The sequence below is a fragment of the Acinonyx jubatus genome, chromosome A3 (genome assembly GCF_027475565.1).
Source record: "Acinonyx jubatus isolate Ajub_Pintada_27869175 chromosome A3, VMU_Ajub_asm_v1.0, whole genome shotgun sequence".
In the NCBI taxonomy this organism is placed as follows: Eukaryota; Metazoa; Chordata; class Mammalia; order Carnivora; family Felidae; genus Acinonyx; species Acinonyx jubatus.
In genome coordinates this window covers 30,572,477-30,600,035 of record NC_069388.1, presented here as the reverse complement: position 1 = coordinate 30,600,035, position 27,559 = coordinate 30,572,477, and the positions used below count along the sequence as shown (strand labels likewise).

General features: G+C 48.6%; 1 protein-coding gene across 6 annotated transcripts in view; it reads left to right on the top strand.

The window, feature by feature from the left end:
* Positions 1-27,211, top strand: part of RASSF2 (Ras association domain family member 2) — a 44,213-nt gene extending 17,002 nt beyond the window's left edge. For all 6 annotated transcript variants that reach the window (XM_053200211.1, XM_027069620.2, XM_027069621.2 and 3 more), the window contains exons 2-11: positions 8,330-8,420; positions 11,082-11,157; positions 13,470-13,621; positions 15,863-15,951; positions 17,419-17,579; positions 18,410-18,511; positions 19,865-19,916; positions 20,414-20,535; positions 21,748-21,845; positions 23,319-27,211. In XM_053200211.1, coding sequence (XP_053056186.1) covers positions 8,362-8,420; positions 11,082-11,157; positions 13,470-13,621; positions 15,863-15,951; positions 17,419-17,579; positions 18,410-18,511; positions 19,865-19,916; positions 20,414-20,535; positions 21,748-21,845; positions 23,319-23,388 — 981 coding nt within the window. In that variant the 5' untranslated portion in view covers positions 8,330-8,361 and the 3' untranslated portion in view covers positions 23,389-27,211. The remainder of the gene's footprint in view (positions 1-8,329; positions 8,421-11,081; positions 11,158-13,469; positions 13,622-15,862; positions 15,952-17,418; positions 17,580-18,409; positions 18,512-19,864; positions 19,917-20,413; positions 20,536-21,747; positions 21,846-23,318) is intronic.
* Positions 27,212-27,559: the final 348 nt, after the last annotated feature.

Genomic DNA, 27,559 nt, shown 5'->3' with positions numbered 1-27,559 from the left:
GCTCTCTCTCTCTCTCTCTCTCAAAATAAATAAACTTAAAAAAAATTCACTAATTGGTATGTTCAGTGGATTTAAGAGGGCATGCTATCAAAGGGACTTGTCTTAAAACAGGACAGACTGCTTTCAGATGCAAAACAAAATTACCAAATTATAGCTTATGATGGAGGCAGTGAACAAAAGAGTCCTGCAGAAAACCCAATCTGTGAGTTAGATTAACTACAGAATTCTTTTTTTTTTTTTAATTTTTTTTTTCAACGTTTATTTATTTTTTGGGACAGAGAGACAGAGCATGAACGGGGGAGGGGCAGAGAGAGAGGGAGACACAGAATCGGAAACAGGCTCCAGGCTCCGAGCCATCAGCCCAGAGCCCGACGCGGGGCTCGAACTCACGGACCGCGAGATCATGACCTGGCTGAAGTCGGACGCTTAACCGACTGCGCCACCCAGGTGCCCCTTCTTTTTTTTTTTTAAGTTTATTTATTTTTTGAGGGAGGGAGAGAGAGAGAAAACACACACATCAACAGGGAAGGGGCAGTGAGAGAGAGGGAGAGAGAGAGAGAGAATCCCAAGCAGGTTTTCCACCAGCATTTTGGAGCCCGATTTAGGGCTCAAACCCATGAACTGTGAGATCATGACCTGAGGCGGAAATCAAGAGTTGGACACTTAACCGACTGAGCCACCCAGGCGCCCCAGGTTAGCTGCAGCATTCTAGGAAAAGAAGGAGATGGAGGTTTGAATAAAAATGATACAAGACTTGAGGGATCGGGGCAGGGACAGATGGATGGATGGATGGACAGACAGTGCTAGAGAAAGAGGATTGGAGACATTGCCGAAGAAGAACCAAGAATGGAAGGAAGAGAAGAGTATCGAAGAAAGAATAGAATAACATTTCCCTGGTTGAGGAAAGACTTGAATGTTCACGGTGACGTCTGTCCACGGCCACTAACCTGGTGTCTGCTCCAGCCAGGCTGTGGGGTTGGCTCTGGCTGAGGTTCCCCCATGACGGCTCTGGGTTTTCTTCCTTGGGCTCCTTCCACCAGTTCCCGGCTCTGCCAACCAGCCTCCCTTTCAAGGCACCTTTTCCTCTTGGCCTCCAGGGTACCGTGTCTCCCTGCTCCCCTTCCAGGGGCTCCTTTTCCTCTGCCCATCGCTGACCTATGGAGTGCATTGGAGCGCAGCCCCCTCAGCCTTCTACGCTTTCCCGACCTCCTGCCCTGGGAGTTGCGTGCTGTCACCTAACTGGGCCACAGACCGGGCTGTGCCTGCCAGCCGCAGCCTGTGTGTGTGCATCATCCTGGACTCTGCCTTTAAGCCCACGGCCATCGCTTCTCAGCCTTTTGGCTAAGATCAAGTGTAACCCCACAGCAAATCTGGCAGCGTGCCCCTTTCCAAACCTTTTTATTGATGCGTCAACGACTTTTCCATCTACCTCTCTAAACCCTTTAGACATTGTGACTCCACCCCCACTGTCCCCTTCCCTGGGTCAGGACCCTCCAGGGGTCCCCTTGCCACCGTTCCCTTCCATAATCCTTTCTCAAAGCAGGTGGGGTGGGGCAATCGTTCTGAAGTTCAAGTCAGATCACACCCTCTCCTTGTGTTCCTCTTGCCACTGTAAAAATGACCCCAGATGCGGTGGTTTACTCTCTTACATTCTGGAGGCCAGAAGTCTGAAAATGGTTTCACTGGGCCCAAACCATGGTGCCAGGAGGGCTCTGGGGGGAAACCATTTGCTTGCCTTTTCTGACTTGGAAAATCGTGTTCCTTAGCCCATGGCCCCTTTCTCCACCCTCAGCCAGTGTAGCACCTTCAAATTTCTCTTTCTGCTGGGGTTGTCTGTGGCAGATCCTCCCTCTGCCTCTCTTAGAAAGACACTTGTAACTACATTTAGGGCCCTCCCAGGTAACCTAGGATGGTCTCCCCATTTCAAGAACCTTAATTTAATCACACCTGGGGACTCATAAGGTAACATTCACAGGCTCCCGGGATTAGGACCTTGGTACCTTTGGGACCATTATTCAGCCTACCACACCTCCCGTGGAACCCCAACTCCTTGGCATGGTCAGGGGCCCCCATGGGCGCCGCCCCATCTTGCACAGCTCCGGGGTGCATGCTGCTTCTGTCTGGACCCCTCTGCCCTTCACCTTTACCTTTGTCAGCTGTACCTCATCATTGAGGTCTCAGCTGAGAGGTCACTTCCTCCAGAAAGCTCCCGGGAACGCCCCAAGTCCAGATTAAGAGCCCTTCTGTGTGCTGCCATATACCTGCCTTCCTTGCCAGAACAGTCTCCTCCTGTCCGTCTCCCGCTAGACCTTGAGGGCAGGACTGTGCCTGTTCACTTTGCTGTTGAATCACCATCAGGAAGCGCAACATGTGGCACACGCTAGGCATACAATACATTTTTGTGAAATGTGTAAATTCAAATATGCATAGAAAGGGTGCTTTAAAAACTACTCACTAGTTATGGGTAATTGTCTTTTTAAAAAAATAACTTTTTCACCGGTCTGATTCTCTTGTTTCCTTCTTCTTCTTTTTTTTTTTTTTCCTGCAGTACATATGTATTCCTATTTTTATGATTTTTTCCCTTCAGGAAAAATAGAGAAATTAGTATTTATAATTTAGAGAGAACAGTTGTGTTCTTAGGATACTACTTTTGGGTATGCAGGTGGGGATTGAATTTTCTGAATGGAACTCAGCCCTTCAGCTCCCCTCCCCCACACTGATTGCCCCTCCTTTCGGGGGGCCTTTCGTATTTGTTTCTTGTGGCTGCTTGAACACGTCACCGAAATGTAGCCCCTTAAAACGACACAAATTTATTATCTCGGGGTCTCACTGGGCTCAAATCAAGGTGTCAGCTGGGGCTGTGTTCTTTTCTAGAGGACCCAGGGGAAAAATTCACTTGCTCGTCCTTTTCAGCTTTTCACATTCCTTGGCTGGTGCCTGTCTTCCTCCAGCTTCGAAGCCAGCAACAGCAGATTGTGTCCTTCTCACATTGTATCATGATAACACTGGCTTTTCTGCCTCCCCCTTCCATTTTGTAAAAAATCTTGGCGAAATACCCATAAAATGTATCAGCTTCGTCATTTTTAAAAAAATTTTTTTAGTATTTATTTATTTTTGGGAGACAGAGAGACAGAGTGCCAGCAGGGGAGGGGCAGAGAGAGGGAGACGCACGATCTGAAGCAGGTTCTAGGCTCTGAGATTCGAGCTGTCAGCACAGGACCTGACGCAGGGCTCGAACCCGCAAAGCATGGGATCATGACCTGGGCTGAAGTCAGACGCTTAACCGACTGACCCACCCAGGGGACCCAGCAACCAACTTTCTACCTTATGGTTCTATGACACTGACTACTTTGGAGACTTCATATTGGTGGCATCAGCCAGTATTTGTTCTTTTGTGGCTGGCTTATTTCAATTAGCAGAATGTCCTCGAAGGTCATCCATATTGTAGCACGTGTCAGAATTTCCTTCTTCTTTTTTTTTTTTAATGTTTATCTATTTATTTATTGACACAGAGAGAGAGAGAGAGAGAGAGAGAGAGAGAGCAAGAGACCTAGGGAGGGGCAGGGGGAGAGGGAGAGAGAAAGCCCAAGAAGGCTCCGTGCTGTCAGCAGAGAACCCGACGTGGGGCTTCAGCTCATGAACTGTGAGACCATGACCTGAGCCGAAACCAAGAGTTGGCCGCTTAACCAACTAAGCTACCCAGACACCCCAGAATTCCCTTCTTTTTTAAGGCTGCATAATATTTCATGGTATTACCATACACCGTTAATGCATTCATCTGTTGATGGACATTTGAGTGGCTTCCAACTTTTGGCTGTTGTGATCGGTGCTGCTACGGACATGAGTATATACATATTTCTTCAAGATCCTGCTTTCGATCCTTTTGGATATATACTCAGAAGCGGAATTGCTGGATCATAGGGTAATTCTATTTTTAACTTTTTGAGGAACTGCCACGTGGACCACATGTCGTCAGTGGCAGCACCATTTTACATTCCCCACCAACAGTGTCCAAGGGTTCCCATCTTTCCACAGCTTCATCAACACTTGTTATCTCATGTCTTTTTTTTTTTTTTTTAATGTTTATTTATTTTTGAGAGAGAGAGAGACAAAGTGTGAGCAGGGGAAGGGGCAGAGAGAGAGGGAGACACAGAATCCAAAGCAGGCTCCAGGCTCTGAGCTGTCGGCACAGAGCCTGACTCGGGGCTCGAACTCATGAACCGCGAAATCATGACCTGGGCTGAAGTTGGACGCTCAACCGACTGAGCCACCCAGGCGCCCCTGTTGTATCTTTTTGATACTAGCCATTCCGACAGGTGTGAGATAGAGGTCTAATGTCATTCTTTTGCATGTGAGTTTCCAATTTTTCCAACATTTATCGAAGAGACTCTTCTCCCCCGCCTGAATATTCTTGGCTCCCTGGTCAAATATTAATTGTATTAATAATTAATTGTATTAATTGTATTAATATTAATTAATAAATATTAATTAATTTCTGGTCCCTAAATTCTGTCCCAGAGGTCTATGTGCCAGCATCATACTGTTTTGGTTGCTATAACTTTGTAGTAAGATTTGAAATCAGGAAATGCGAGGCCTCCAGCTTTGTTCTTTCTCAGGATTGCTTTGTCTATTTGAGTTCTTTTATGGTTCCATACACATTTCAGGATTATATCTTCTGTTTCTGTGAAAAATGCCATTGGAATCTTGATAGGGATTGTGTTGATCTAGAGATGGCCTTAAGTACTATGGACATTTTAACAATATTCTTCTGATCCATGAACACGGGACATTTTTCCGTTTGTTTTTGTATTTGTTTTCAATTTCTTTCATCAATGTCATGTAACTTCCAGTGTGCAAATCTCTCACATCCTTGACTAAATTTGTTCCTAAGTATTTTATTATTTTTGATGCTATTGTAAATGGGATTGTTTTCTTTATCTCTTCTTCAGATAGTTTGCTGTTAGTGGATAGAAACACAACCAATTTTTGCATGCTGATTTTTATGCTGTACCTTCACTGAATTCATTGATTAAGTCTAACAGTTTTTTGGTAGAGTCCTTAGGATTTTCTATACATAAGATACTATCATCTGCAAACAAAGACAATTTTATGTCTTCTTTTTTGATTTGGATGCCTTGTATGCGTTTGTACTGCTTGATTGTTCTGGCTAGGATTTTCAGGACTGTGTTGAATAGGAGGGGAGAGGGTGGGCGTCCTTGTCTTGCTCCTGATCTCAGAAGGAAAAGCTTTCAGGGTTTCACCATTGAGTGTGATGTTTGCTGTGGGCTTGTCATATCTGGCTTCTTTTATGTTGAAGTATGTTCCTTCTATACCCAATTGGTTGGAGTTTTTGTCCTGAAAGGATGTTGAATTTTGTCAGATGCATTTCCTGCGTCTGTTGAGATGGTCATATGATTTTTATCTTTTGTTCCGTTAATGCAATGTATCACATTTATTGATTTATGTGTGTGGAGCTATCCTTGCATCCCAGGGATAAATCCCACTTAATCATGTTCTGTGATCTTTTTATTTAAAGTTTATTTATTTACTTATTTTGAGAGAGAGAGAGCGAGCACCTATGAACAAGGGACGGATGAAGAGAGAGAAGGAGAGAGAGAGAATCACAAGCAGACTCCATGCTGTCAGCACAGAGCCTGATGTGGGGCTTGATCTCACAGACTGTGAGATCGTGACCTGAGCTGAAATCAAGGGTCAGATGCTTAACCAGCTGAGCCACCCAGGTGCCCTTCACGTTGTATGATCTTTTTAATGCACTGTTGAATTTGGTTTGCTAATATTTTGTTGTGAATTTTTAAATTTGCACTCATCAGGTATATTGGCCTGTAGCTTCTTTTCTGGTAGGAGGCTCACCTGGCTACCAGGGTATCAAGGTAACACTGGCCTCATGAAATGAGTTTGGGAGTGTTCTCTCCTCTTCAAACTCTTTTGGAAGAATCTGAGAGGAATTGATATTGATTCTTCTTCTTTTTTTTTTTTTTTAAATGTTTATTTATTTTTGAGACAGAGAGAGACAGAGCATGAACGGGGGAGGGTCAGAGAGAGGGAGACACAGAATCTGAAACAGGCTCCAGGCTCTGAGCTGTCAGCACAGAGCCCGACGCGGGGCTCGCACTCACGGACCGCGAGATCACGACCTGAGCCGAAGTCGGACGCTTAACCGACTGAGCCGCCCAGGCGCCCTATATTGATTCTTCTTTAAATGTTTGGTAGAATTCACCAGGAAACCATCTGGTCCTGGGCTTTTCAAAACCTGGGAAGTTTATGATTACTAATTCGATTTTACTTGCTTTTGGTCTATTCGGATTTTCTTTTTCTTCACGATTCTGTGTTTGTAGATTGTACGTTTCTAGGAATTTGTCCATTTCTTCTAGGATATCCAATTTGCTGGCATATAATTGTTCATAATATTCTCTTAAGATCCTTTGTACTTCTCTGGTATCAGTTGTAATGATGTCCAAATCGTGTCTAATTTTGTTTGAGTCTTTTCTCTTAATCTTACTAAAGGTTTATCAATTTTGTTTATCTTTTCAAAAAACGAGCTTAATTTCATTGGTCTTTTCTATTGTTTTTCTCTTCTCTCTTTCATTTATTTCTGCTCTGATCATTGTTATTTCCTCCCTTCGTCTAATTTTGGGCTTTGTTTACTCTTTTTCTAGTTCCTTCAGGTTGTTTATTTGAGATCTTTCTTTTTTCTTAATGCAGGTTTTTATTGCTATAAACTTCTCTCTTAGAACTGCTTTTGCTGTATCCCATAACTTTGATATGTTGAATTTCTTTTTTTTTTTTTTAAGTTTTTAAAATGTTTATTTTGAGAGAAAGAGAGAGAAAGTATGAACTGGGGAGGGGCAGAGAGAGAGGGAGACACAGAATCCAAAGTAGGCTCCAGGCTCCGAGCTGTCAGGACAGACCCTGATGCGGGGCTCAAACTCACAAACTGCGAGATCATGACCTGAGCTGAAGTCGGACGCTCAACCGACTGAGCCACCCAGGCGCCCTGATATGTTGAATTTCCATTTTTGTTTGTATTAAGGTATTCTTGACTTCCATTTTGGTTTCTTCTTTGACCCATTGATTGTTCAGGATTGTGTTGTTTAATTTCTACATATTTGTGGATTTTCCAGTTTTCTTCCTACTATTGATTTCTAGTTCATACCATTGTGGTTGGAGAAGACACTTGACATGATTTCAATCTTAAGTTATGAAACTTGTTTTGCGTTTAGTTTACTTTGAAATGCATCAAAAACAAGATAGATTGTTGAATAGATAAAGGAACGTATAGCTGGACAGATGTGTGATAATGAAGGATATAGTAAGTGTTAAGGGTAGAATAGCCATGCATACATGGCTGTTCATTGTCTTACTCTAAATCTTTATGTTTGAAAATGCTCATAACAAAATGAAAAAACTTTCTGGTAAGCCATTACCCCGAGAGAGCCAATCCTTCATTCGTTTACATGCAGATGTACATATACCAGAAGTTCTAAACTAGGGGCAAATTAGCCCCAAGGGGACACTGGGTAATGTCCGGGGACATTTTGATTGTCATGACTGGTGGTGCTGCTGGCATCTGGTGGGTAAAGGCCAGGGATACTGCTAAACATCCTCCAACGCACTGGACAGCCCCCACAACCAAGAATGCCCTAGCCCCAAATGTCAATAGCACTGAGGCTGAGAAAGCCTGACGTATATAGCTGAGTATCTGAATATAGATATCCATTCATATAGATGTGTATATGCATGTTTTATGCTTACATATATTTTAAACAAAATCGGACTCACAGTTTTATAACCTGTGTCTTCATAATGTATTGTCACGTTCCCAGGTAATTAAATTGGCTTTAACGCTGTCATATTTTAATGGCGATTATAGATGTATATGCTGTGATTTATTGGGCCCAGCTCGCTCTGGGCATTTTTAGGTAGTTGACCAATCTGTAGTCTACCTCAGTAGAATTTGAACCTTCGCTGTCAGACAAATCTCTATGCTGTGTGGTGAAGATATCTTCGGGAAAGGCTTGTTGGTCGTCCTCGGGACCACCTTGGGTGTCAGCATTCTCTGTGCCTGGAACGTTTGTTCTGGGGCTTTCCAAGGGCTGTCGTCTTGGGGTGGTTTTTCCCCAGCGGCTGTGGCCAGCGGAGGCAGCAGCCCACAGTGTGGCACCTCACGAGCCCTGGGTCAGCGTTGGGCTGTCCCTGCTGTGGATCGGGGGTGGGAACAGGGAGCCCTGTTCTCCCTCCCCTGGTCCAGGTTCTGCTGAGTTCCTGAGGACACAACTTGACTTTAACCTGTGTCTTTTCTCAAATATAGGTCTCCCCTTCTGATGACAAGGGAAAGGAAGAATGGATTACAGTCACGAAACCTCCCTAGTCCCGTGTGGACAAGATAAATACATCTCCAAGTAAGGTTTTTTGCTGTAGTGTTGTGTCCCCAGGGGCCAGTCCCACATGGTTGGAAACCCCTGGCATAGGAGTCTCTTCCGTATGTGGGCGAGCAGGGGCTCCTGTCGGGGGGAAGAAGCGAAGCTCCCGATTGTGAACTAGTGACAGCACAGCAAGGTTGGTGCTATAGATAAAAACATGCCCCCCCAGAGCCTGGCCATAGACCGCGAAGTAAAGACCTTCAAGACACGGCACCCTTGGGTGCTCAAAGAGATGGTGTCCTGGAGGGCTCCCAGGAGGAGGAGTTAATGGTGGTGGCTCGCTGTGCTACCTGTGGTGTCCCTTTGGGGGGGGGGTCCCAGCTGGGCTGGGTCCCTGTGCTGCCGGTGTTCTGACTAAACGTTCAGGTGCCCCCGAACAGAAGGAGACAGTTTCATTGCTCTGTATGTACGAAAATCTCTCGAGCTCAGATATTTGGCTCGTGTGAGCCAAAGTGGACTCTTCCAGATTATCTGTTTGAGGATGTATTTTTATATCCGGCACCAGGATTTGTTCACGCTGGGTGCTCTGTATCTGAGCTAAATGTTTAGCTTATCTGCCACCAAATTGTTTTAATTCCTTTACACATATTTGGCCATATACAGACACGCAGTTGTGTGAGATATGGATCGCTCTTATCTCCTCATTGACGGATTTCCCCGGGGACTTCTGCTGACCAGTAATTTGAGATCTGCGTGTTCAAAAGGGCCAAACGGCTCTTGCGTTAGGTTATTTGGAGTCGCATTTTTCGCTAATTCACTTAGGCTTCCATAGAATTACTCCGATTTTTCTAGGTTTAGCTTGGCAGGAGATTCTTGGAATTTCAAGCCAGCTTTGACCTCTGGTGTGGCCCCGCATCGCTGTGTTGAAATGGCTGGAGTCAGAGGGACCGAACTTCATAACCTCTTGCCTGAGATGAGGCAAAAGCACACGGCAGCCTCCTCAAGCCTCTCCCTTCCCAGCCCCCAGGCGCTAGCATGCACTTTCCCATAGACTGTTCTCAGGTTCAACGCGGGCTCACCCTGATCACAAAGGCGGGAAGTCCTTGCTCTTTCTTGTTCAGGAGAGCTGTGTTTCCAGAGGACCACCTGGAAACCAGGATCTAACAGCTAGGGAGGCCTGATATGAGGCTTCGGAGGGAGATTGGCAAGTTAAAAAACATTTTTTTTTTTTTTTTGTTTATTTATTTACTTAAGCAGTCTCCACACCTAACATGGGGCTTGAACTCATGACCCTGACATCAGGAGTCCCATGCTCCTCCACTCAGCCAGCCAAGCAACCCCAAATTTTTTAAAAAATAAACTGAAAGGAGCCACCTGGGTGACTCAGTCAGTTAAGCGTCTGACTTCGGCTCAAGTCATGATCTCACAGTTTGTGAGTTCGAGCCCCACGTCGGGCTCTCTGCTGTCAGCACTGAGCCTGCTTCAGACCCTCTGTTCCCCCTCTCTCTGCCCCTTCCCCACTTGTGCTCTCTCTCTTTCTCAAAAAGAAATAAACATTTAAAAGAATAAATAAACAAAAAATAAAATAAACCGAAAGCATCTAGAATACAATAAAAAGATAAAAGTTTGTAGAATAGAATATTACCAGGGCCCAGAACCCCCTTCTGCCCCCTTGTGGTCACTGCTCCCCAAGGTGAACCACTATCCTGAATTCTAGCACCCATTTTATTATTTTTTTTATTTAAAAAAAATTTTTTTTTAATGTTTATTTATTTTTGAGACAGAGAGAGACAGAGCATGAACAGGGGAGGGTCAGAGAAAGAGGGAGACACAGAATCTGAAACAGGCTCCGCGCTCCAAGCTGTCAGCACGGAGCCCGATGCGGGGCTCGAAACCACGGACCGCGAGATCATGACCTGGGCTGAAGTCGGACACTCAACCGACTGAGCCACCCAGGCGCCCCTCTAGCACCCATTTTAAACATTACATACCTGGAACCATACGATACGTGGTCTTTTGTGTGAGGCTTCTTTTGCTCAGCATAACGTCTGTGAGATTCATCGTGTTGTGCGTAGCTCGTTCATATTCTTGCAGCTATGTGATATTCCATTATGTGACTCAGCTCCCTGTATTCATCCACTCCACTGTTGATGGGAGTTTGTGGGTTTTTAAACACGCCCTAAGGTCATGTCTATGAAGCTTAAGTTGGTGGGGTCCAGACCTTTTAACTTTCTGAAAAGCCCAGAAGTTTCTGAGTCTCACGGAGGCCTACAGGGATCATCCTGTCCTAACTCACAGCATATGTGAGGGAGGACAGACAGTGGAGATGCCAGAGAAACCTTGTCTGTGGACTTTGTAGTGCGTTGGCCTCTGAGTCTGTGCCTCATGGGGGATGGCGTATTTAGCTTGGGTTTAGGGAGCGTGGTCAGAACTGCCAGGCTTCGTCAGCAGGCGTGGCCTGCCTTGGTTTTCTGGAGTTGTTCCTTACGGTTGGTGTCTACTCTTGACCTGGATCTTGGGGGAACATGAAGGTGGGGGTGGTGGCTGTGTGTGTGTGTGTGTGTGTGTGTGTACATGCATGTGGACAGACACCCAGACTGGGGTGGCTGAAGGCCAGGTTAGAGGTGAGAAAAGAGGGAATGACGGCATTCAGTGGCTTCAGCTAAGAGTGTTACACCTTTTGTATTTTTTTCCCCTAAGGAACGAACTTCTCCTGCATCTGAAGACCTACAATTTGTACTATGAAGGCCAGAATTTGCAGCTGCGGCACCGTGAGGTAAGGCGTCCCCGGGGAAGGCCTGTGGGCCGGCCAGACTTTGCCTCCGTGTCTCTAGGGTCTCAGGGTCCCTGCCTCTCCTGCCCCTGGGAGAGGCCTCTCATTTAGGATGTCAGTGGTGTCCCTGGAGTTCTTTGGAAGGATACCCCCAGGCTCATTTTGTTCTAAAGAGGATGAGCTTTTCTGTTCCAAGGACATTTCTGGGGATGTGAGGCTGAGCGGGGGGTGAGGGGGGTCCTCCAAAGGGGGACTTTCATGAAATCGGCAAATCATGTGAGGTCTGTGAGGAAATGCTCTGCCCTTCCCCACAGCTGTAGCGGTCTTCCTAGGGTGTCTTCCCAGGATGCTCTTTGCTATCCTTCCGTCTTTTCCCAGCCCCCATCCTGAATCTAAGCTTACTCATCCTGTATCCATTTCTGTAAAGCCTGTTATCAGGTAGATGATGAGCTATATAGGAGCCTGGTAGAGTAATTTATACTCAAGTGTTCTAGACTGATAAGAAGATATGTGTAATACCATGCTAAACACATTTTCAGGTTATCTAGCCATGGCGATTTAATCCATAGAAACAGATATCAGTCAGATGGTAGAATTTCAACTACTAAGGCAGGCTGGTTGGGGATAGTATGTGAGATGCAGTGACTTTTTCTGTGGCCCTTAAACCAGGCAAAGTCCTACTTTGCCTAAATCATGTGAGGTAAGAGTAGTGATGCCAGCCTCGACCAGCTAGAAGGCATACATATAACCTGTTCTTTTTTCTTTTTTAATAAAGTTTTTTAATGTTTATGTATTTTTGAGAGAGAGAGAGAGAGAGAGAGACAGAGTGGGAGCAGGGGAGGAGCAGAGAGAGGAGGGAGACACAGACTCCGGAGCAGGCTCCAGGCTCTGAGCTGTCAGTACAGAGCCTGATGTGGTATTTGAACTCACGAACCGTGAGATCATGACCTGAGCTGAAGTCAGATGCTTAACTGACTGAGCCACCCAGGTGCCCCATATGGCCTGTTCTTAAATAAAGCTTTCCCCCCAAGCTTCCCCCACACATGAAAGTTGTTTCACTTATCTCCTGCTTTCTTTTATTCTTCCCCCACCTCTCTGAGGGTGATCCTGGGATCCAGGTCAGTGGTTCATTGGACAGGTGTCATCTTTATCTATACAGCATAAAGATGTGGCTGTGGCCCAGGTCTAACATCTGTGGGTTTTTCTGAGACTTGGGAAAGAAGGTCTGACCCTTTTATGCATTGTCCTGAAAACTTCTTCTAATTTGTGGCTGGGCCATTTGCAAGATTAGGTCCTTGAACAACGTTTCTGGGCTGCGTCTTACAGAATAAATTCTCAGAATGTTCTATGATGAAAGGGTTTCATGGTCATCAATGAGACTAATTTCTTGGGGATAAAACATGCAGATGCCCTTAAAAGGGTTTCACATTTAATTTCTTACCAGTCAACAACCCTTGAGTATAAACTGGGAATCCTTACAAGACCTGTTCACCTCGTGGAGAGCCGTCAGGTAGCACATTAGCTAATTAAAGGCTCTGGGAAGTTCTGCTGGTAAGAAATCTGATTAACACATCGTCTCCCAACTCATGATCACTTGACACCCTTTTTTAAGGTAACAGGTGACCTGTTAGAGGAGCTAGTATTCTGTAGAATCAACTTGGGGAAACGTTACTTTGAATCTCCTTCAACCGGCAGGTCAGATTGCTAAACACATGTTACGGCTAAACACATATCACTTTCCCTGGTAGGGGAGGGGAAATAGCTAATGCAAGAATTTAGCTCTTGCTTTGTTAGCAAGGTTAGTCTCACTTTAAAAGATGTATTCTTTTTTCTGCAAGGTATTAAAAAACACCCCATTTTTTTTAAAGTTTCTTTATTTGAGAGAGAGAGAGTGAGAGAGCGTGAGCACAAGGAGAGGGGCAGAGAGAGAGGGAGAGAGAGAGAGAGCATCCCCAGCAGGCTCCGCACTGTCAGCGCAGAGCCGGATGTGGGACTTGAGCTCGCGAACTGTGAGACCATGACCTGAGCTGAAATCAAAAGTCAGATGCTTAACTGACTGAACCACCCAGGCGCCTGAAAAAATACCCCATTTTTTATAATTTACGCACATGTACTTGAATTTCAGGGCAACTTTTGTGTTGACCCGTGAGGTCATCGGGGTAGTTTGCAGTGGGGCGCGTCCTGGAGCTGGGGTGTGAGTATAACTGGGCGTGCCCAGCAAGGACACATCAAGAAGGGTGCTGTCAGCTTTCCTTCAGCGTGGCGCTGGTGGGGTTTTCTGGGCTGGCTCACTGTGTCAGTTGCTCCGTGGGCAGGAGGAAGATGAGTTCATCGTGGAGGGGCTGCTGAACATCTCCTGGGGGTTGCGCCGGCCCATCCGCCTGCAGATGCAAGATGACAATGAACGCATTCGCCCCCCGCCATCCTCTTCCTCCTGGCACTCTGGCTGTAACTTGGGGGCTCAGGGGTGAGTGGGGAGAGATGGGACGGGGGGGGGACCGGGCGTGTCTGGGGGTTCCATTCTTGAGTGTTCTTGAGTTGGTAAATGCCACCTTCATCCAGCGAGCCTTGACCCCAGCGCCCCACTCTCCCACCTGCGCTGCGGGTGCACCTGTTCTCGGCTTAGGAGGAGGAGGAAGGAGCAGATGTTCGTGTGATCTGGCCACTGTGCCTGTCACCACAATCACTGGATGAGAGTGAGAGGGGAGGCGCACCAGCCAGCACCTGGCTGAGCAGTGAGTCCTCCGTCATGGAGAATTCCGGAGCCTCTGAGGGGAACCGCCAGCGGCCAGCCAGGCCTAGCCTACAGATTTCCGATGGGACACCTGGTGTCCCAGCACCTCTCCACGGGGACCCCTCCTCATAGAATGACCCTGCTGCGGAGACACTTAGGGTTCCAACATGGAAGCTCTGCATGTCTGGGAGGCCCTCTCTTCCGGGTCCCCGCTGGGAGTCTGGGAAGGTCTGCTCCTTCCCTCTCTCCGATGCCAGATGGTGGCCGAGCACCTGTAGTGAGGCCCGCCCTCTTTACCGGGCCTTCTTTCTGGGACTTTAGTTCTTTGTATCAAGCGACTAGCTGTGTTCCATCCAGACACTTGTCACTGGTCCCTGCTGCCCTGGGGCCGGAGTGTGGGGGGGGTGTGCCGACCTCGCAGCCAAAACCGCAGCGATGTGTTTTCTGTTTTAACCCAGAACCAAGCCCTGTCTGTTGGGCACGCTGAATGTTCTGTTAAACTCCACAGCCAAATCAATCTTTCTCTAAAGTGGAGAGAAAGCTACACTGTGGCCAAACCCTGGAGCTGATCTGCTTTCTTTCCAAGGGAATTTTAGGAGGGAAGTTGTTGCCCATCCCATCAGGCGCTGCGATGTCTAGTCAAGGTTCTCTGGCTTCATCTGTTTTTGATGGTTTCTCACTCCACTCTGATTTCAGCATTTCTACCATATTTGATTTCCTGTGGGTCAAGCCCTTTCCACAGCCGCATCCCAGTGCCCAGACTATGCTGCATTCCGTCCCCTAAGTGAGAGGATTTTTAAAATGCCGTTTGACCGCGTGATTTTCGGCTGAGCCTGCTAAGGGGTCCTTCACTCTGCACACTTGTTTCTTCCCCCATCCCTGCAACATCAAGCGGTCTTGGTTGGTTCTTGAAACCTACTAGTACTTTGAGAGAGTTGTCAGAACCGTAAGAATGTTAGCTCTGATGCCTGCTCTAATAACGTGACTGCCTGGACCATTGTGTCCAGAAGGATGCTGAGGCCAGTTTCTGCCTCGATGCGGGAATGGGCGGTGGCCCTGTGAGCGTCCAGTGCTCACCGTTCCTGAGAGGCTCTGACCAGTTCCATTCTAGGGTCAGAAGTCCAGAGTTCTACTACAACAGGAAGTTCTTTCAGATTTTCAATTTTTATTGTCTTTTAAAACTATCATCCCTGGACCATAAGTCCCATCTCTGCTGGGTGCCAGGGAGCCCACACTCTTCTCATTATGGGATGGTCCTCATTGGTTAAGTATGATTCTCCTTTCGAGCCAAATCCTCTGTTGATTTTGGGTGTGCTTCTCTGAGCTGCTGTCATTATCCCTTTTGGCTTCGGGGAGTCATTTGCCAATTACCATGGCAACACCAGGACTCTGCTCAGACTGCCTGCTTGTGATCCTTTCTCCAGCTCGGCTGAGCATTCCGTCCGGGAGCCCCAAGAACGCGATCATCAGTGGCCCCTCCGATGAGGCCCTGACCCTCACGGCAACCAACCTGTTACTTTCCATTCCTTTTAGATACTTTCCATTCCTTTTAGATGCCATTCCTTTTAGATTCCTTTAGAGTCACTCCTACAACAGAAAAGGATCCGAACTGGAATCTTGTCCGGAGATTATTAGGGTTTCCCAAAGAAGCTATAGAACCTGTATGTGCTTAGAAACTGCACGCACATAGCACGTGGATTTTGTTCTTCGGTGTTCTCCATCCTGGCCTTGGTGAATTGGGTGCTTATGTTGCTGCAGATGCTGGGAATGAGCATATTCTTCTCCGACATACCCCCTCCCAACCCAGTGCTCAGCCCTGGAGCCAGGCCAGCCTCATGGGACACTTAGCACGGGCCGTCCATGAGGGTGTGGCTGGTCCCCTGCCTGGCACAGGCGAAGTGCTCCCCCTGCAGGAGAGGGAGTATCTCTCCACAGGGGCTGAGCCAGGCTTCTTTTTGCTTTCTGCCTCCCCAGCACCATCCTGAAGCCCCTCACCGTGCCCAACATTCAGATCTCAGAAGTGGATGCCCCACCCGAGAGTGAACAGACATCGAGTCCCACAGGTACGTGCGTGGAGGGCAGGGCTCCTGCTTTGGGCCCACTTATGTGAAGACCGATGCGGTTATAGATGTTGTAAATTAAATAAATGAAATTCACATGGTTCAGGATTCAAAGAGGATTCAAAGGAAACAGGTGAAAATTCCCCATTTTGTTTACTCACCTTAGAGGTTCTCTCCCTAGAAAAAACCTGAAGGCATGGTGAGAATATCTTGCCGAGATATTCTATATGAATACAAGCAAATACACAGCAACATACCTTTATCGTCGGACGTCATTTCTTTTCTTCCCCCATTTACATAAGGGGTAGCATTTTGCACATCCCTGTTTCTTTTTCTTTTAAAAAATTTTTTTTTTAACATTTATTTATTATTGAGAGACAGAGAGAGAGAGACAGAGCATGAGCATGGGAGGGGCAGAGAGAGGAGGAGACACAGAATCTGAAGGTGACTCCAGGCTCTGAGCTGTCAGCACAGAGCCCGATGCGGGGCTTGAACTCACAAACCGAGCAAGATCATGACCTGAGCCGAAGTCAGACGCTTAACCAACTGAGCCACCCAGGCGCCCCTGTACATCCCTGTTTCTATTAGTTTGTTTTGAGGACTGTTCTGTACAAATCCATGAAGAACTTCTGTGTTCTTTCCATTGTGTGAAGAAATGTGGATCACTCCCTGCTGATAGACGTTGAAGTCATTCCAGTCTTTTATTTGTTTTGAGAGAGAGAGAGAACACATGAGCGGGGGAGGGACAGAGAGAGGGACAGAGAGAATCCCAAGCAGGCTCCATGCCGTCAACTCGGAGCCCCACATGGGGCTTGATCCCACAGAACCATGAGATCGTGAGCTGAGCCGAAATCAAGAGTCTGACACTTAACCAACTGAGCCACCCAGGCACCCCAAGTCATTCCAGGCTTTTGCTGTGACAAACAAGGTTGCAGTTAGTGGCCTTGTACACGTGTCATTTCGCACATTCATCAGTGTCTGTAGGATTCTTCCAAGTGGAATTTCTGGTTCTGAGGCTATGCACATGTGTAATCTTGAAGATATTGTCAGCTTGCTATATCTTGCACGTCCTTATGTCGTGCTTATCCTGTGCCAAGCGCTATTCTAAGTGCTTTGTGTGAATTAATTCACTAAACTCTCACAACAATTCCGTGATGCCCATTTTATAGGTGAGGGAACTGAGGCATAGAGGGGTTCATGATACATGGCAGTGGTGGAGCTGGGACTTGACCCTGGGAATCTGGCTCTGAAGTCTGTGCTCTGAACCTTGTCACTGGATTGCTTCTCAGTGCGTCATACCATATGTTTCCACCCCTACCCCCCCCCCAGCGGGAAATACTGTTTTTATGAAACACATTTTGGGGGAGGCGGCCGTGGGTACCGTAGCGTTGGCCACAAAAAGGGTACTGTGTGCGAACTGCCACGTCCCGGGTCCAGGCAGACAGAGCTCGTTTCTCCCTTCCCTCTTAGACTCCAGGGGCCTGAAGACCCTGCAGGAAGACACCCCACAGCTGATGCGCACGCGCAGTGACGTTGGGGTGCGTCGCCGTGGCAACGTGAGGACACCCAGTGACCAGAGGCGAATCAGACGCCACCGATTCTCCATCAATGGCCATTTCTACAACCACAAGGTAGAGAGGATGGGGGGGGGGTCGGGGGCCTGGGGAGCCTCAAGGGAATAAGGTCTCTCCCCGGGCAGCCGCCCCCTCGAGGCCGCAGACGTGTGGGAAGCCAAGTGTTTGCTGTTCCGTCTTTGGGTTGTGGGTGGGCTTCAGGCTCTGCCGGCCCTGTGAGGGGTGAGGGACCCCAGATCAGGAGTCCCCTCAGGGTGGTGGGTGAGATGACCCCACAAACATCAGAGCCATTCCCCACTCCCCGGAAAATCCACACATTACCCACTTCCTACACTGCGTGCCTCTTAGCTGCTGTGGGGTCTCCCGTTTCTGTGAGCTAAGTGCTGCCCCTGACACAGAGATGCAGGACTCAAGGCAGGGGCGTCCCTGCACCGCCTGCCTCTCCCAAAGCTAGCTGACCCTCTTTCCTCCTGCTGCCTGGTCCGAACCGAGCCCCGGAAGCAAGTGCATCATGGGAGAGCGGTCAGAGACCTTGTGTGGAAGTCACAGTGGAGGGGGCCTCGTGCGTGTTTTATCTGGAGAGGAGGTCTTCCTTATCTGGGTCTATTCCCCCTCCCCCGCCCTGCCACGTGCCAAGCTCAGAACCCCCAGACTCCCTCAGGGGCGGTGGGTGGGCGATGAGCTCCTGAGTTAGGCAAAGCCCAGGGCGGCCTTATTGACATTAAGGCCCACTGCTTGCCAGGCCATCAGGGGGCTCTCAGGGTGCACAGGGTAAGTGCCATTGTCACTGGGCCCTGTACCCCAGGTCGCGGGGCCTGGACACCCAAGTTTTAGTGCCCCGGTCCTTGTCCCCACTGCCAGCCTGAACCAGACCTCTCTATTGACAGACGTCAGTGTTCACGCCAGCCTATGGTTCTGTCACCAACGTCCGCATCAACAGCACCATGACCACCCCACAGGTCCTGAAGCTGCTGCTTAACAAATTTAAGGCAAGTTCCTTCTGCTGGCTGGCCTGGGATGGCTGGTGCATGTGCCCGGGGTGGAAAGGGGGGCCATGGAGAGTGTGTGGTAAGGGGGCACCGGGCAGACGGTTTGGTTCTTCAGACCCTGCGGCATCAGCATCACGTGGGAGCTTGTCAGCAAAGCAGAGCTTCTCAGGCCCTGGCCCTGAATTAGACCCGCTGAGTCCAAAGCCCGGAGGTGAGGCCGGGAGCCTGTTGGGCAACTTGCGGGGGATTCTGAGACCCCAGGCCTGATGCCTGGTTTGGGGCTCTGTGTACAGACTGACTTCTGAAACACATTTGGGGAACCGACTCTGAAAAAGGAACTTCAGGGGGCGCCTGGGTGGCTCGGTCAGTTGAGCGTCTGACTTGAGCTCAGATCACAGTCTCACAGTTTGTGAGTTCGAGCCCCGCATCAGGCTCTCTGCTGTCAGCACAGAGCCCCCTTTAGATCCTCTGTCCCCTCTCTCTGCCCCTCCCCTTCTCATGCTCACTCTCTCTCTCAAATATAAACATTAAAAAAATTATTTTATTTTATTTTATTTTATTTTATTTTATTGTTTTTAACGTTTTTATTTATTTTTGAGACAGAGAGAGACAGAGCATGAACAGGGGAGGGGCAGAGAGAGAGGGAGACACAGAATCCGAAACAGGCTCCAGGCTCTGGCTGTCAGCATAGAGCCTGACGTGGGGCTCGAACTCACGGACCGTGAGATCATGACCTGAGCCGAAGTCGGATGCTCAACCAACCAAGCCACCCAGGCGCCCCCCAAAATTTTTTTTAAAAAGGAACTTCAGTAGATGTGTAAATTATAGTGCATGAGTTTTTTTAAAGTCCTGTTACTCTGTTTTCCACAATCCCTTTATAGGAATCATCCCCTTATCTTTTGGAGTCAGAGATTCTTATTTTTATTGAGGCCAGTGTCGCTCAGTGGCCTAAGGGCGCAGGCTCTGGGTTCGAATCCCCAGCCATCACCTGCTGCATGGATGAGCTGAGCAACTTACTAAAACTCCCTGTGCTTCTGCTCCCTTGTCTGTAAAATGAGGGTTAATGGGACCCCATTGAGTGGTTGTCAGGAGCCTTAGATGAATGAACGCATGCAAAGTGTGGAACGCTGTGCTTGGCAGGGTGCAGGAAGCATCAGCCCTGATTATCTGCTGTGACTGGTGAAGTTCCTGGCCTGCCCCCTCTCCTCATCCCCTCTGAGAGCTGTAGATAAATAGCCCCCCCTCAAAAGTTGCCTAAAATTAATTGAGCTTTGTGGCATTCAAGAAGGAATGGCTCGGGCTTGGGATGTGTGAATATGTGCTTCCTCCAAGTATCTTTTGTTTCTGGTTCAGATCGAGAATTCCGCAGAAGAGTTTGCTTTGTATGTGGTCCATACCAGCGGTGGTAAGTCTGAAAAATACCGTGTACTTGAACATTTTTACTTCACTCAAAACAGGAAAAAGCAAACAAACAAACAAACCAAACCTCTGCCTCATTTGCTTGTCGTTTGGCTTTTGGAAACCTCCAAATGTTGTTTGCCTCCAAGGCCAGTGGGCTCACTGGCTGAGTCCACTGGGGAATGCCGTATGTGGTCAGGAAACAAACACTAAAACGTAACTGCTTATTTAAAGAGGAACTGGATGTTCTTAAGAGGTAGATAAGACCAATTCCTCCAGTAGAGTATCTTCCAAAGGATTTGAGCATGGTAGTTTTGTTAGGGAGAGGGGGGAGGGAATGGTTGCTTTGAACAAGAATTGTTCATTCACTATTCAGTCTCCTGATTTACGTGGCTGCATCTCTTAAGGTGCCTGGGCCATTTGGGCCCCTGAGTTGGCCATACTTATGGTGAGAAGGGCTTCAGGCCGAACTCAGGGCTTCTCCTGGCTGTGTGTGTGTTACAGAGAAACAGAAGCTCAAGAACACCGATTACCCGCTGGTAGCTCGAATCCTCCAGGGCCCGTGTGAGCAGGTCTCCAAAGTGTTTCTTATGGAGAAGGACCAGGTGGAGGAAGTCACCTATGATGTGAGTCCCCTTTTGGTCGGCTGGTCTGTCCTCAGGTGGGTGGGGATTTGGTTGGGTTACCTGCAACTGGGGTATAGCTTGACTTTTTTGGCCAAGGGCCATGTCCCATTTTGCTGCCATTCCTCAATACCGGATTTCCTTGAAGCCATTAGCAGGGAGAATGAACGCAGAGGCTAGACTGAGGGTATGCCCTGGGGATTTGTTGGAGGTAGGCTCAGGCACCAAGTGGTTTCCATGGAAGGAGTAAATGTCTTCAGCCTTTCTGGGGTACTGTAAGAGGCCCGAGAAGTTTCTGCAAACCTCTCTTAGCGGCTTCAAGAAGTTAGCAGTGATTTTACCTTATCTTATGCATCAGTCAGCTTTTGCTGTGGTAACAAACATCCCCAAATCTTAGCTGCTTACAACAGCATTTACCTTTTTCTCAGGAGGCCGCAGGCGAATAGCAGCAGCTCTGCTGGGGGCTGTGGGTTGAGTTCAGGTGTGCACTTCATGTCTCATTCAGAGACCCAGGCCTAAGGGGTAGTGCCTCCCTGAGGTACACTTCTCATGGCAGGTGCCTGTAGTGCAAGTAACCAGGCAAAACCACGTAAGCTCCTTTGAAGCCTCCACTCAGTTGTGTCTTACATCACGTCCACACACATTCCATTGACCAAAACAAGTCACGTAGCCATGAATAGGGTGGAGAAATACACTTTTCCCGTGGAGAAGAGTTGATAAAGTAGGGTGGGGATTCTTGTGGGGGGTGACAGATGGCTCACCCGGGAACCACCCTCACCCCCACAGCCTCTCCAGAGTAAGCTCCCATTTGGACGCCTGCTTGAGACTCGAGATGCAAACCATCATCCTGAGCCACGGTTCCATAAATCCTCTTAGGGGCGAACACGGAGTTTTATTGAATACCATGGGTCAGGTTTTCCTCTGCATTGCTGCATCAGGAGAAAGTGCTTTTCCATGTTTGATTTCACCTTGTCGTGGACTGGATACATGGGGACGAGAAATGAGAAGTTAGGAGATCTGTATCACGTATAGGGAGCCATCTCGATGCCAGCCTTGAGAAGAACAGGCTTGGCTACCGCCTTTAAGGAAATCTTGGATCCGTGTAGAAATAGGTGCCCGCGGCTTTGGGCCTTACGTAAGAGAGACACCAAAAGGAATTGGAATAGGGTTGGGAGGGGGTGTGTGTGCGCCCCAGACTTACTTCTTCCTCCCCAGGTGGCCCAGTACATAAAGTTCGAGATGCCTGTCCTTAAAAGCTTCATTCAGAAGCTCCAAGAGGAAGAAGACCGGGAAGTCAAGAAGCTGATACGCAAGTACGCATGGCCCCAGGGCGGCTGGTTGGGCTTCTCCCAGGGCCGTAGGGAGCCCAGGTGTTCAGGTGCCTTGCAGGGACTGTGCTGAGCAGCTGTGTGGGCCTGGGTCCCATGGACCTTCTTCTGGGGGCTTCCCGTGACAAATGTGGATCTCAGATGGGGACACAAAACATAAGTGTGTTGGTCTCTTTGCTTCTTAGGCCAGCGTCTCATTTTGATGTGGGACATAAAAGCGTGCCAGAGAAAGCCATCTTAGCAGTGGAAAGTAATCTGAACAGCCCTACCTATGAAATCCTTTCCTCCTACCCTTCTCCCTTCTCAACATTTCTCTTCTGGAAATTGCATTTGGGTTGAAAAGCCCAGTAAAGCTTCTCTCTGGGGAGGATTTAAAAAAAAAATCCTGGTTGAAGTATAGTTGACATACAATGTTATATTTGTTTCAGGCGTATGGCGTAGCGATTCAGCAATTCTATGCATTATTCAGTGCTCACCGTGCGCGGCAAGTGTGGTCACCATCTGTCACCATATATTATTACAGTATTATTGACTGTATTCCCTATGCTTTTCATCCTTGTGACTTTTTATTTCATAACCGGAAGTTTGTACCTCTTAATCCCCATCACCTGTTTCACCCTATTTCTCGGGGGTGGGTTTTTTTTTTTATTGTGACTTTGATGTTTTTGGTTATGTTTTATGATATTTTTTGCCATGGTTAGCCATAAATCGGGCTGCTTTTCATGGATACAGCGGGACAGTTGATTGACTTCTGCCACTGGCGAATAACACCGATAATATTTACTGTATCAATGATAATAGCTAGTATGATAGCAGTTAATATTTATTGAACACTTACTATGTGCCAAACTTTTAAGATGGCTTTTGCTGTGCGGTGCCAAGCCCTGGACTTAAGGAATGTTCCCGTTAGTCCTACAGCCGTACACACTCCAGCGTCCGCGCTGCTTTATTAGTTCAGGGAGAGGGTGGAGACAAGTCATGGACACCCACGTTTGGTAGTTGTTATAGCCTGTCCCGCAAAATGCGGGTGCTGATATTAGGTTGAACCATACGAAGTTGCCGCTGCTGTTGTAGCCCCCCCTGCCCAAGTAGTCAAATAATGGCAATTGCGTATGGTCCAGCTCAGGTGAGGATCCCGTGCTCCTGTGTCGTGGAGCCTTGGGCCTAGTCAGCACTCGGTTAGCGGAACCCTTACTGTTGGTGTTTCGGTTTCGCCTTCCCATCCTTCTTTTTGCCAGAGTGTCTAACTATAGTCAAGTTGTCCACTTTGGATTTGGTCTGTTCAGTTCCTGTCCTCTGGGTGTGGAAATGAACACAAGCCACAAAGTGGCGGATGGCTGGGCCTGTGATAGAAGCAGAAGGAGCGACAGGTGGCCCCTGTGGCCCGGGTGGTGGGGAAAGATCAAGAGGGGGTGTGTGTTGCCTTCCGCTGTCCACCGCAGCTGTTCCTGTCCCCAGGTACACCGTGCTCCGGCTAATGATCCGGCAGAGGCTGGAAGAGATGGCTGAGACCCCAGCAACAATCTGAGCCACAAGAGGGAGGGGATCCAGATGCCACAGGGGCCGCCGCTGACATGAGAAGACGCACAGGAAGCTGGGTGCCTTCCTTCCGTGGAAACCTTTAGATGCAGACCTCTCCAGCTCCCACCAAGCCACCATTTGCTGCCCGGAGCAGGATGGGGAAGCCAGCAGACAACTCCCCATCCCTGGAACCCTGTGCTCCACTCCTTTCTTTCACTCACAAGGACTTTTGATTTTGTTATAAGGACCCAAAATGTGTGCATGGGCGTGTGTCCGCACATGAGCGCGTGCGTGCACTGTAAGTGTGTGTATCCACGTGCCTACCTGACATTCACATGCCATTGAATTCCAAACAACCAGCACAAGTGCCAAGGGGCTTGCAGGTAGGCTGGCCGAGACGGGGAAAATCAGACGAGTCACCAATCCGAGGGGTTTAAGTCGGAGGGAAGATTTCTCTCCTCCAGTGCCAGGGAGCAAGCCACACACGTTTAGAAGGGAGGGGACTCAGCCAGCGCACCATTTGGGATATTTATATGTTAGTAGAGATTCTCCCTGTACACGTAACAGGATTGGGGATTGGAAATTAACAAAATAACAGCCCCATGCTCCTGGGGGGTGCGATGGAAAAAGATAAACCGTCCTTGGGGTAGCTGCAGTAGGCCCACACGTTTTTACACTGGAAACTTGGATTGTTTTAAATAACAAAGACATATGTGATGATCTGTGCGGATTCTGCCTCTGTCCTCGCCTCCACGGCCACGTCTAGGAGACAGGAGAGGAGCCTGATGCGCTAAGCATGCCAGGCTGCCGGCCCCAACTCTTTGGTGCCTCCGTGAGTTGAGGGAAGGGTCTCACCAGTTTGTACGTGGCAAGCTGGCTAGTGTGGCCGGGGCCTGGCCTCGTTCTGGGGTGGCCAGAGAGTTTCCCTCTTTAGGGAAGTGTAGAGGCTCCTTGCAGAAATGACAGGCCTGTGAGCCCGGCCCGTTTCATACCACCAGGGGAGATTCCTGCACTATCTTGATACTGAAGCCATGTGTTTGAAGTCAAGGCTTCAGTCTTTCCAACCACTGGATTCTTGCAAGTGGCCCTCACCTCGTGTGTGGAGATGGTCTTCCCAAGGGTGAGGAGGCTGCTATTGACCGGGGTGGGGCCCAGGTCGGGCTGCACAGGGAGGGTGGAGCTTCTCTTTCGGCCCCTCTGAGCAGCCACCTGGGTGATCTTTAGAGCAGACCCCAATGCAGGGAAAGGGCAGGACAGTCTGTCCCCGTGGGGTCCCCATCAGGAAGACTTCCGGGCAGCTGGGCAACAGTATGGCTGACACAGTTTGAAGAGGGACTGATAGATGCATGGGGGCAGGGTGCCTGGCTGGGAGATCAACCAAGCAAGGCCAGGAGCTCCTGACATCAGGGGTCTCAGCCTTGGTGGTGGAGAGATTCCCCATCTCTTCACCTCCCCTCCAAGGAAGAGTGCCAGTGGTCAGCACCTGCAAGGAAGGTGGAGGTTTGCAGCAGAGAGGTTCCTGCCCCCTGCTGTCCCCTGTGGCCTCCGTGGCCTCTGTAGGTGGCTCACAGCTGTGGTCTCATTGTTGATTTTCAAAAAGATGGCACGCTGCCACCTGGCGTGTTGCCGGGGGTCTCTTAGCAAGGCGACCTCCTCCTCGGGGACAGCGCCACCAGCCCTGTGGGGTGTGGACTGGAAATCCGGCGACCTTAGTCTCAATCAGACATCTCCGTGGGCCGCTGCTAAATGCACAGAAAACCCCGGGGGCGGGAGAGGCTTCCTTTGTTACATACAGATGGGCGAGAGCGGGTTTGTGAATGCAAACACACTTCCTGAGTCTTGCCTTTGAGAAAATGACTTAAACTTCTCTTCCAGTTCTTTTTATTTTGAATGTTCGCAGCCTTTGTTGGCCCCAGTAATTCTCCTTGGTGCGCGAGGCAGAAAAACCCCCACAAAGCAAACTACTAACCACTAACTTTTGTGGGACAGCTATTTCTGGTTCATAAGCGTTCTCTTTGATTTGTACTAGCACTACGATAGTTTAAATATGGCGATGTTGCAAAACGTCAGGTTTGCCGGATCCCTTGCCGAGAAAGTGATGCTAAGGTAGACCTGGCTTTTTAAAGATGGGGGGCGGGAGGGATTCAGGGTGGAAGCCAGGGGAAATCGCATCTTACAGGATACATTCCACGTAATGTGGGCCGTACCTTGTGGCATTTTGGCCCACCCTGTTTGGAGATCATTTCTTACTTCCTAACAACCCGATCAGGAATTTTGGAAAGGGCCTTTGAAATAGCAGTGGCTGAAACAGAGACACTTCACCGCAGTGTGGAGCCGGATTTTCTCACTGGTATCACATGGCCTGGCAGCTTTGAATTCCTGTACCGATTTGTAAGGGGTTATGTAATTGTGTGCAATGAACCTGAAATCGTGTGAGGAACAAAAGGCCAATTTATAGGTTTTTCCCCCTAACTTGTGAAAAGCAGTAGAGCCACATCTGGCTTTCTTTTTCTAGGGGTTTATGTTACAAGGTGATCAAATGAAGGAAAAGCCTGAGTCCATCTGGCTGGGGAGGGGGTCCGCTCCCCTAGGTGATGGTGAGATTAAGCACAAGGTCACGTTCTCGGTGATCACATGAGTGGACAGGTGATGAGTTACATGGGGTGGGGGGGATACCTTGGGGAGAGACTGAGAAGCACAGATAGCAGGCTTGGCTTGCCTGTACGTGCTGGTGAGGAGTGTGCACCAGGCCGGTGGACTTGGATTCTAAGCGAGGTTGAGGAGGGAGGAGCTCAAATTAGCCACCCACCTTCGAGAAAAATGCGGGGACTGGGGTTTTGGTCTGAGACTTCAAGGAGAAATATTTGCACCCTTCCCTCCTCCCTATGGAAAGAAAACAATAATCCTCTCTCCTGGAGATCCCCAGATGAAGACATTTTATCATCACTGTAGCTTAGACTTTGAAATACAATGACACACACACAGATCTGTTCTCAGATGCAAAACTTCTTGGCACGAATTCTTTTCTGCAGAGTTGGGTGGTTATTTCAGAATGTCAGAAGGAAGAGGAGCAACGGATCCCAGAAGCGCAAGAAACTCTTAAGAGAGGCTCTGTTAAAAAAAAATAAAAAATGCAAAGCTCCTTATTAACATGGAGAAATATGGTGCCCTGGATACATCGCCAAGAGAGAAATTTCTGTACGAACAAGGGAATTTCAGGGCCTCGTGGCCAAACCGTGATGTGGGGGCCGAGACAGCAAGCAGAGCAAGTCTCCTGCGTCCCCATGCCGCAACCCACGTTTTTGAGTTGCTGCTTAAGTTGTACACAAATTCCTGCCTGAGTCAGGAGATGAGCAGTGGTCTCCGAGAGGGGGAGAGAGAAAAATGAATGTAGCAACCTGCCTTTCAGACGGGACTGAAAGTGGTGACCCCATCGTGGGAGGTTACAGTGCCCCCTGCATTTTACCCAAGCACAAGATGTGGACAAGCGGTGAAGGGAGAGCCTCAGTTTACCCCTGGAGTCTTCCCAGCCGATCGCAAACCTGCTTCCCCGGCCGATGGTTTCTGGTGTGTTACTACTGTTAGTGTCCTTGAGGGTTTCCCCACTTGTTTTAGCTTTGTGACGTATCCTTTTCTTAATCATAATTTGCCCTCTGCAATGGTACATGACCAGGTTCACTGTTGGGTTCTGAACTTACAAACGGATGCATCTAGGGATCATGTCGTAATTTGACAAGGCCTCAGTAGGGGCGACGCGTTTCTGTAACATTTTGATATGTTTCCATGCACCAACGTAGATCTTGTTGAAATAAAGCACTTTTCAAAGAGAAGTCCCTCTGTGGATGGCTCTGTGTGTGGCCGCTGGGCGCAGCGCTCTGCCCCGTGGGACAGTGGGGGATGGGAACGCGAAGGCACATCCAGGAAGTCAGTTGATTTTCTTCCCCCAGAGTTTCTGGTTTGAATGGGCTCAGGCTTGGCTGTAATATTCCAAGTCAGAAGTGAAATGAGAATGTCCCCGGCGAGCTCAGGCCCTGCTGGAGCCAACGATTGCGGTGGAAAGAGCTGGGAGCCACCATCCCATGAGGCAAGATTTTGTCCTGACTCTACCCCCAGGCCTCTTACGATCCTGGGACCAATTCGTGGAACCTTTTGCTAGGACTTGGTTTCCCCAGCCGTAA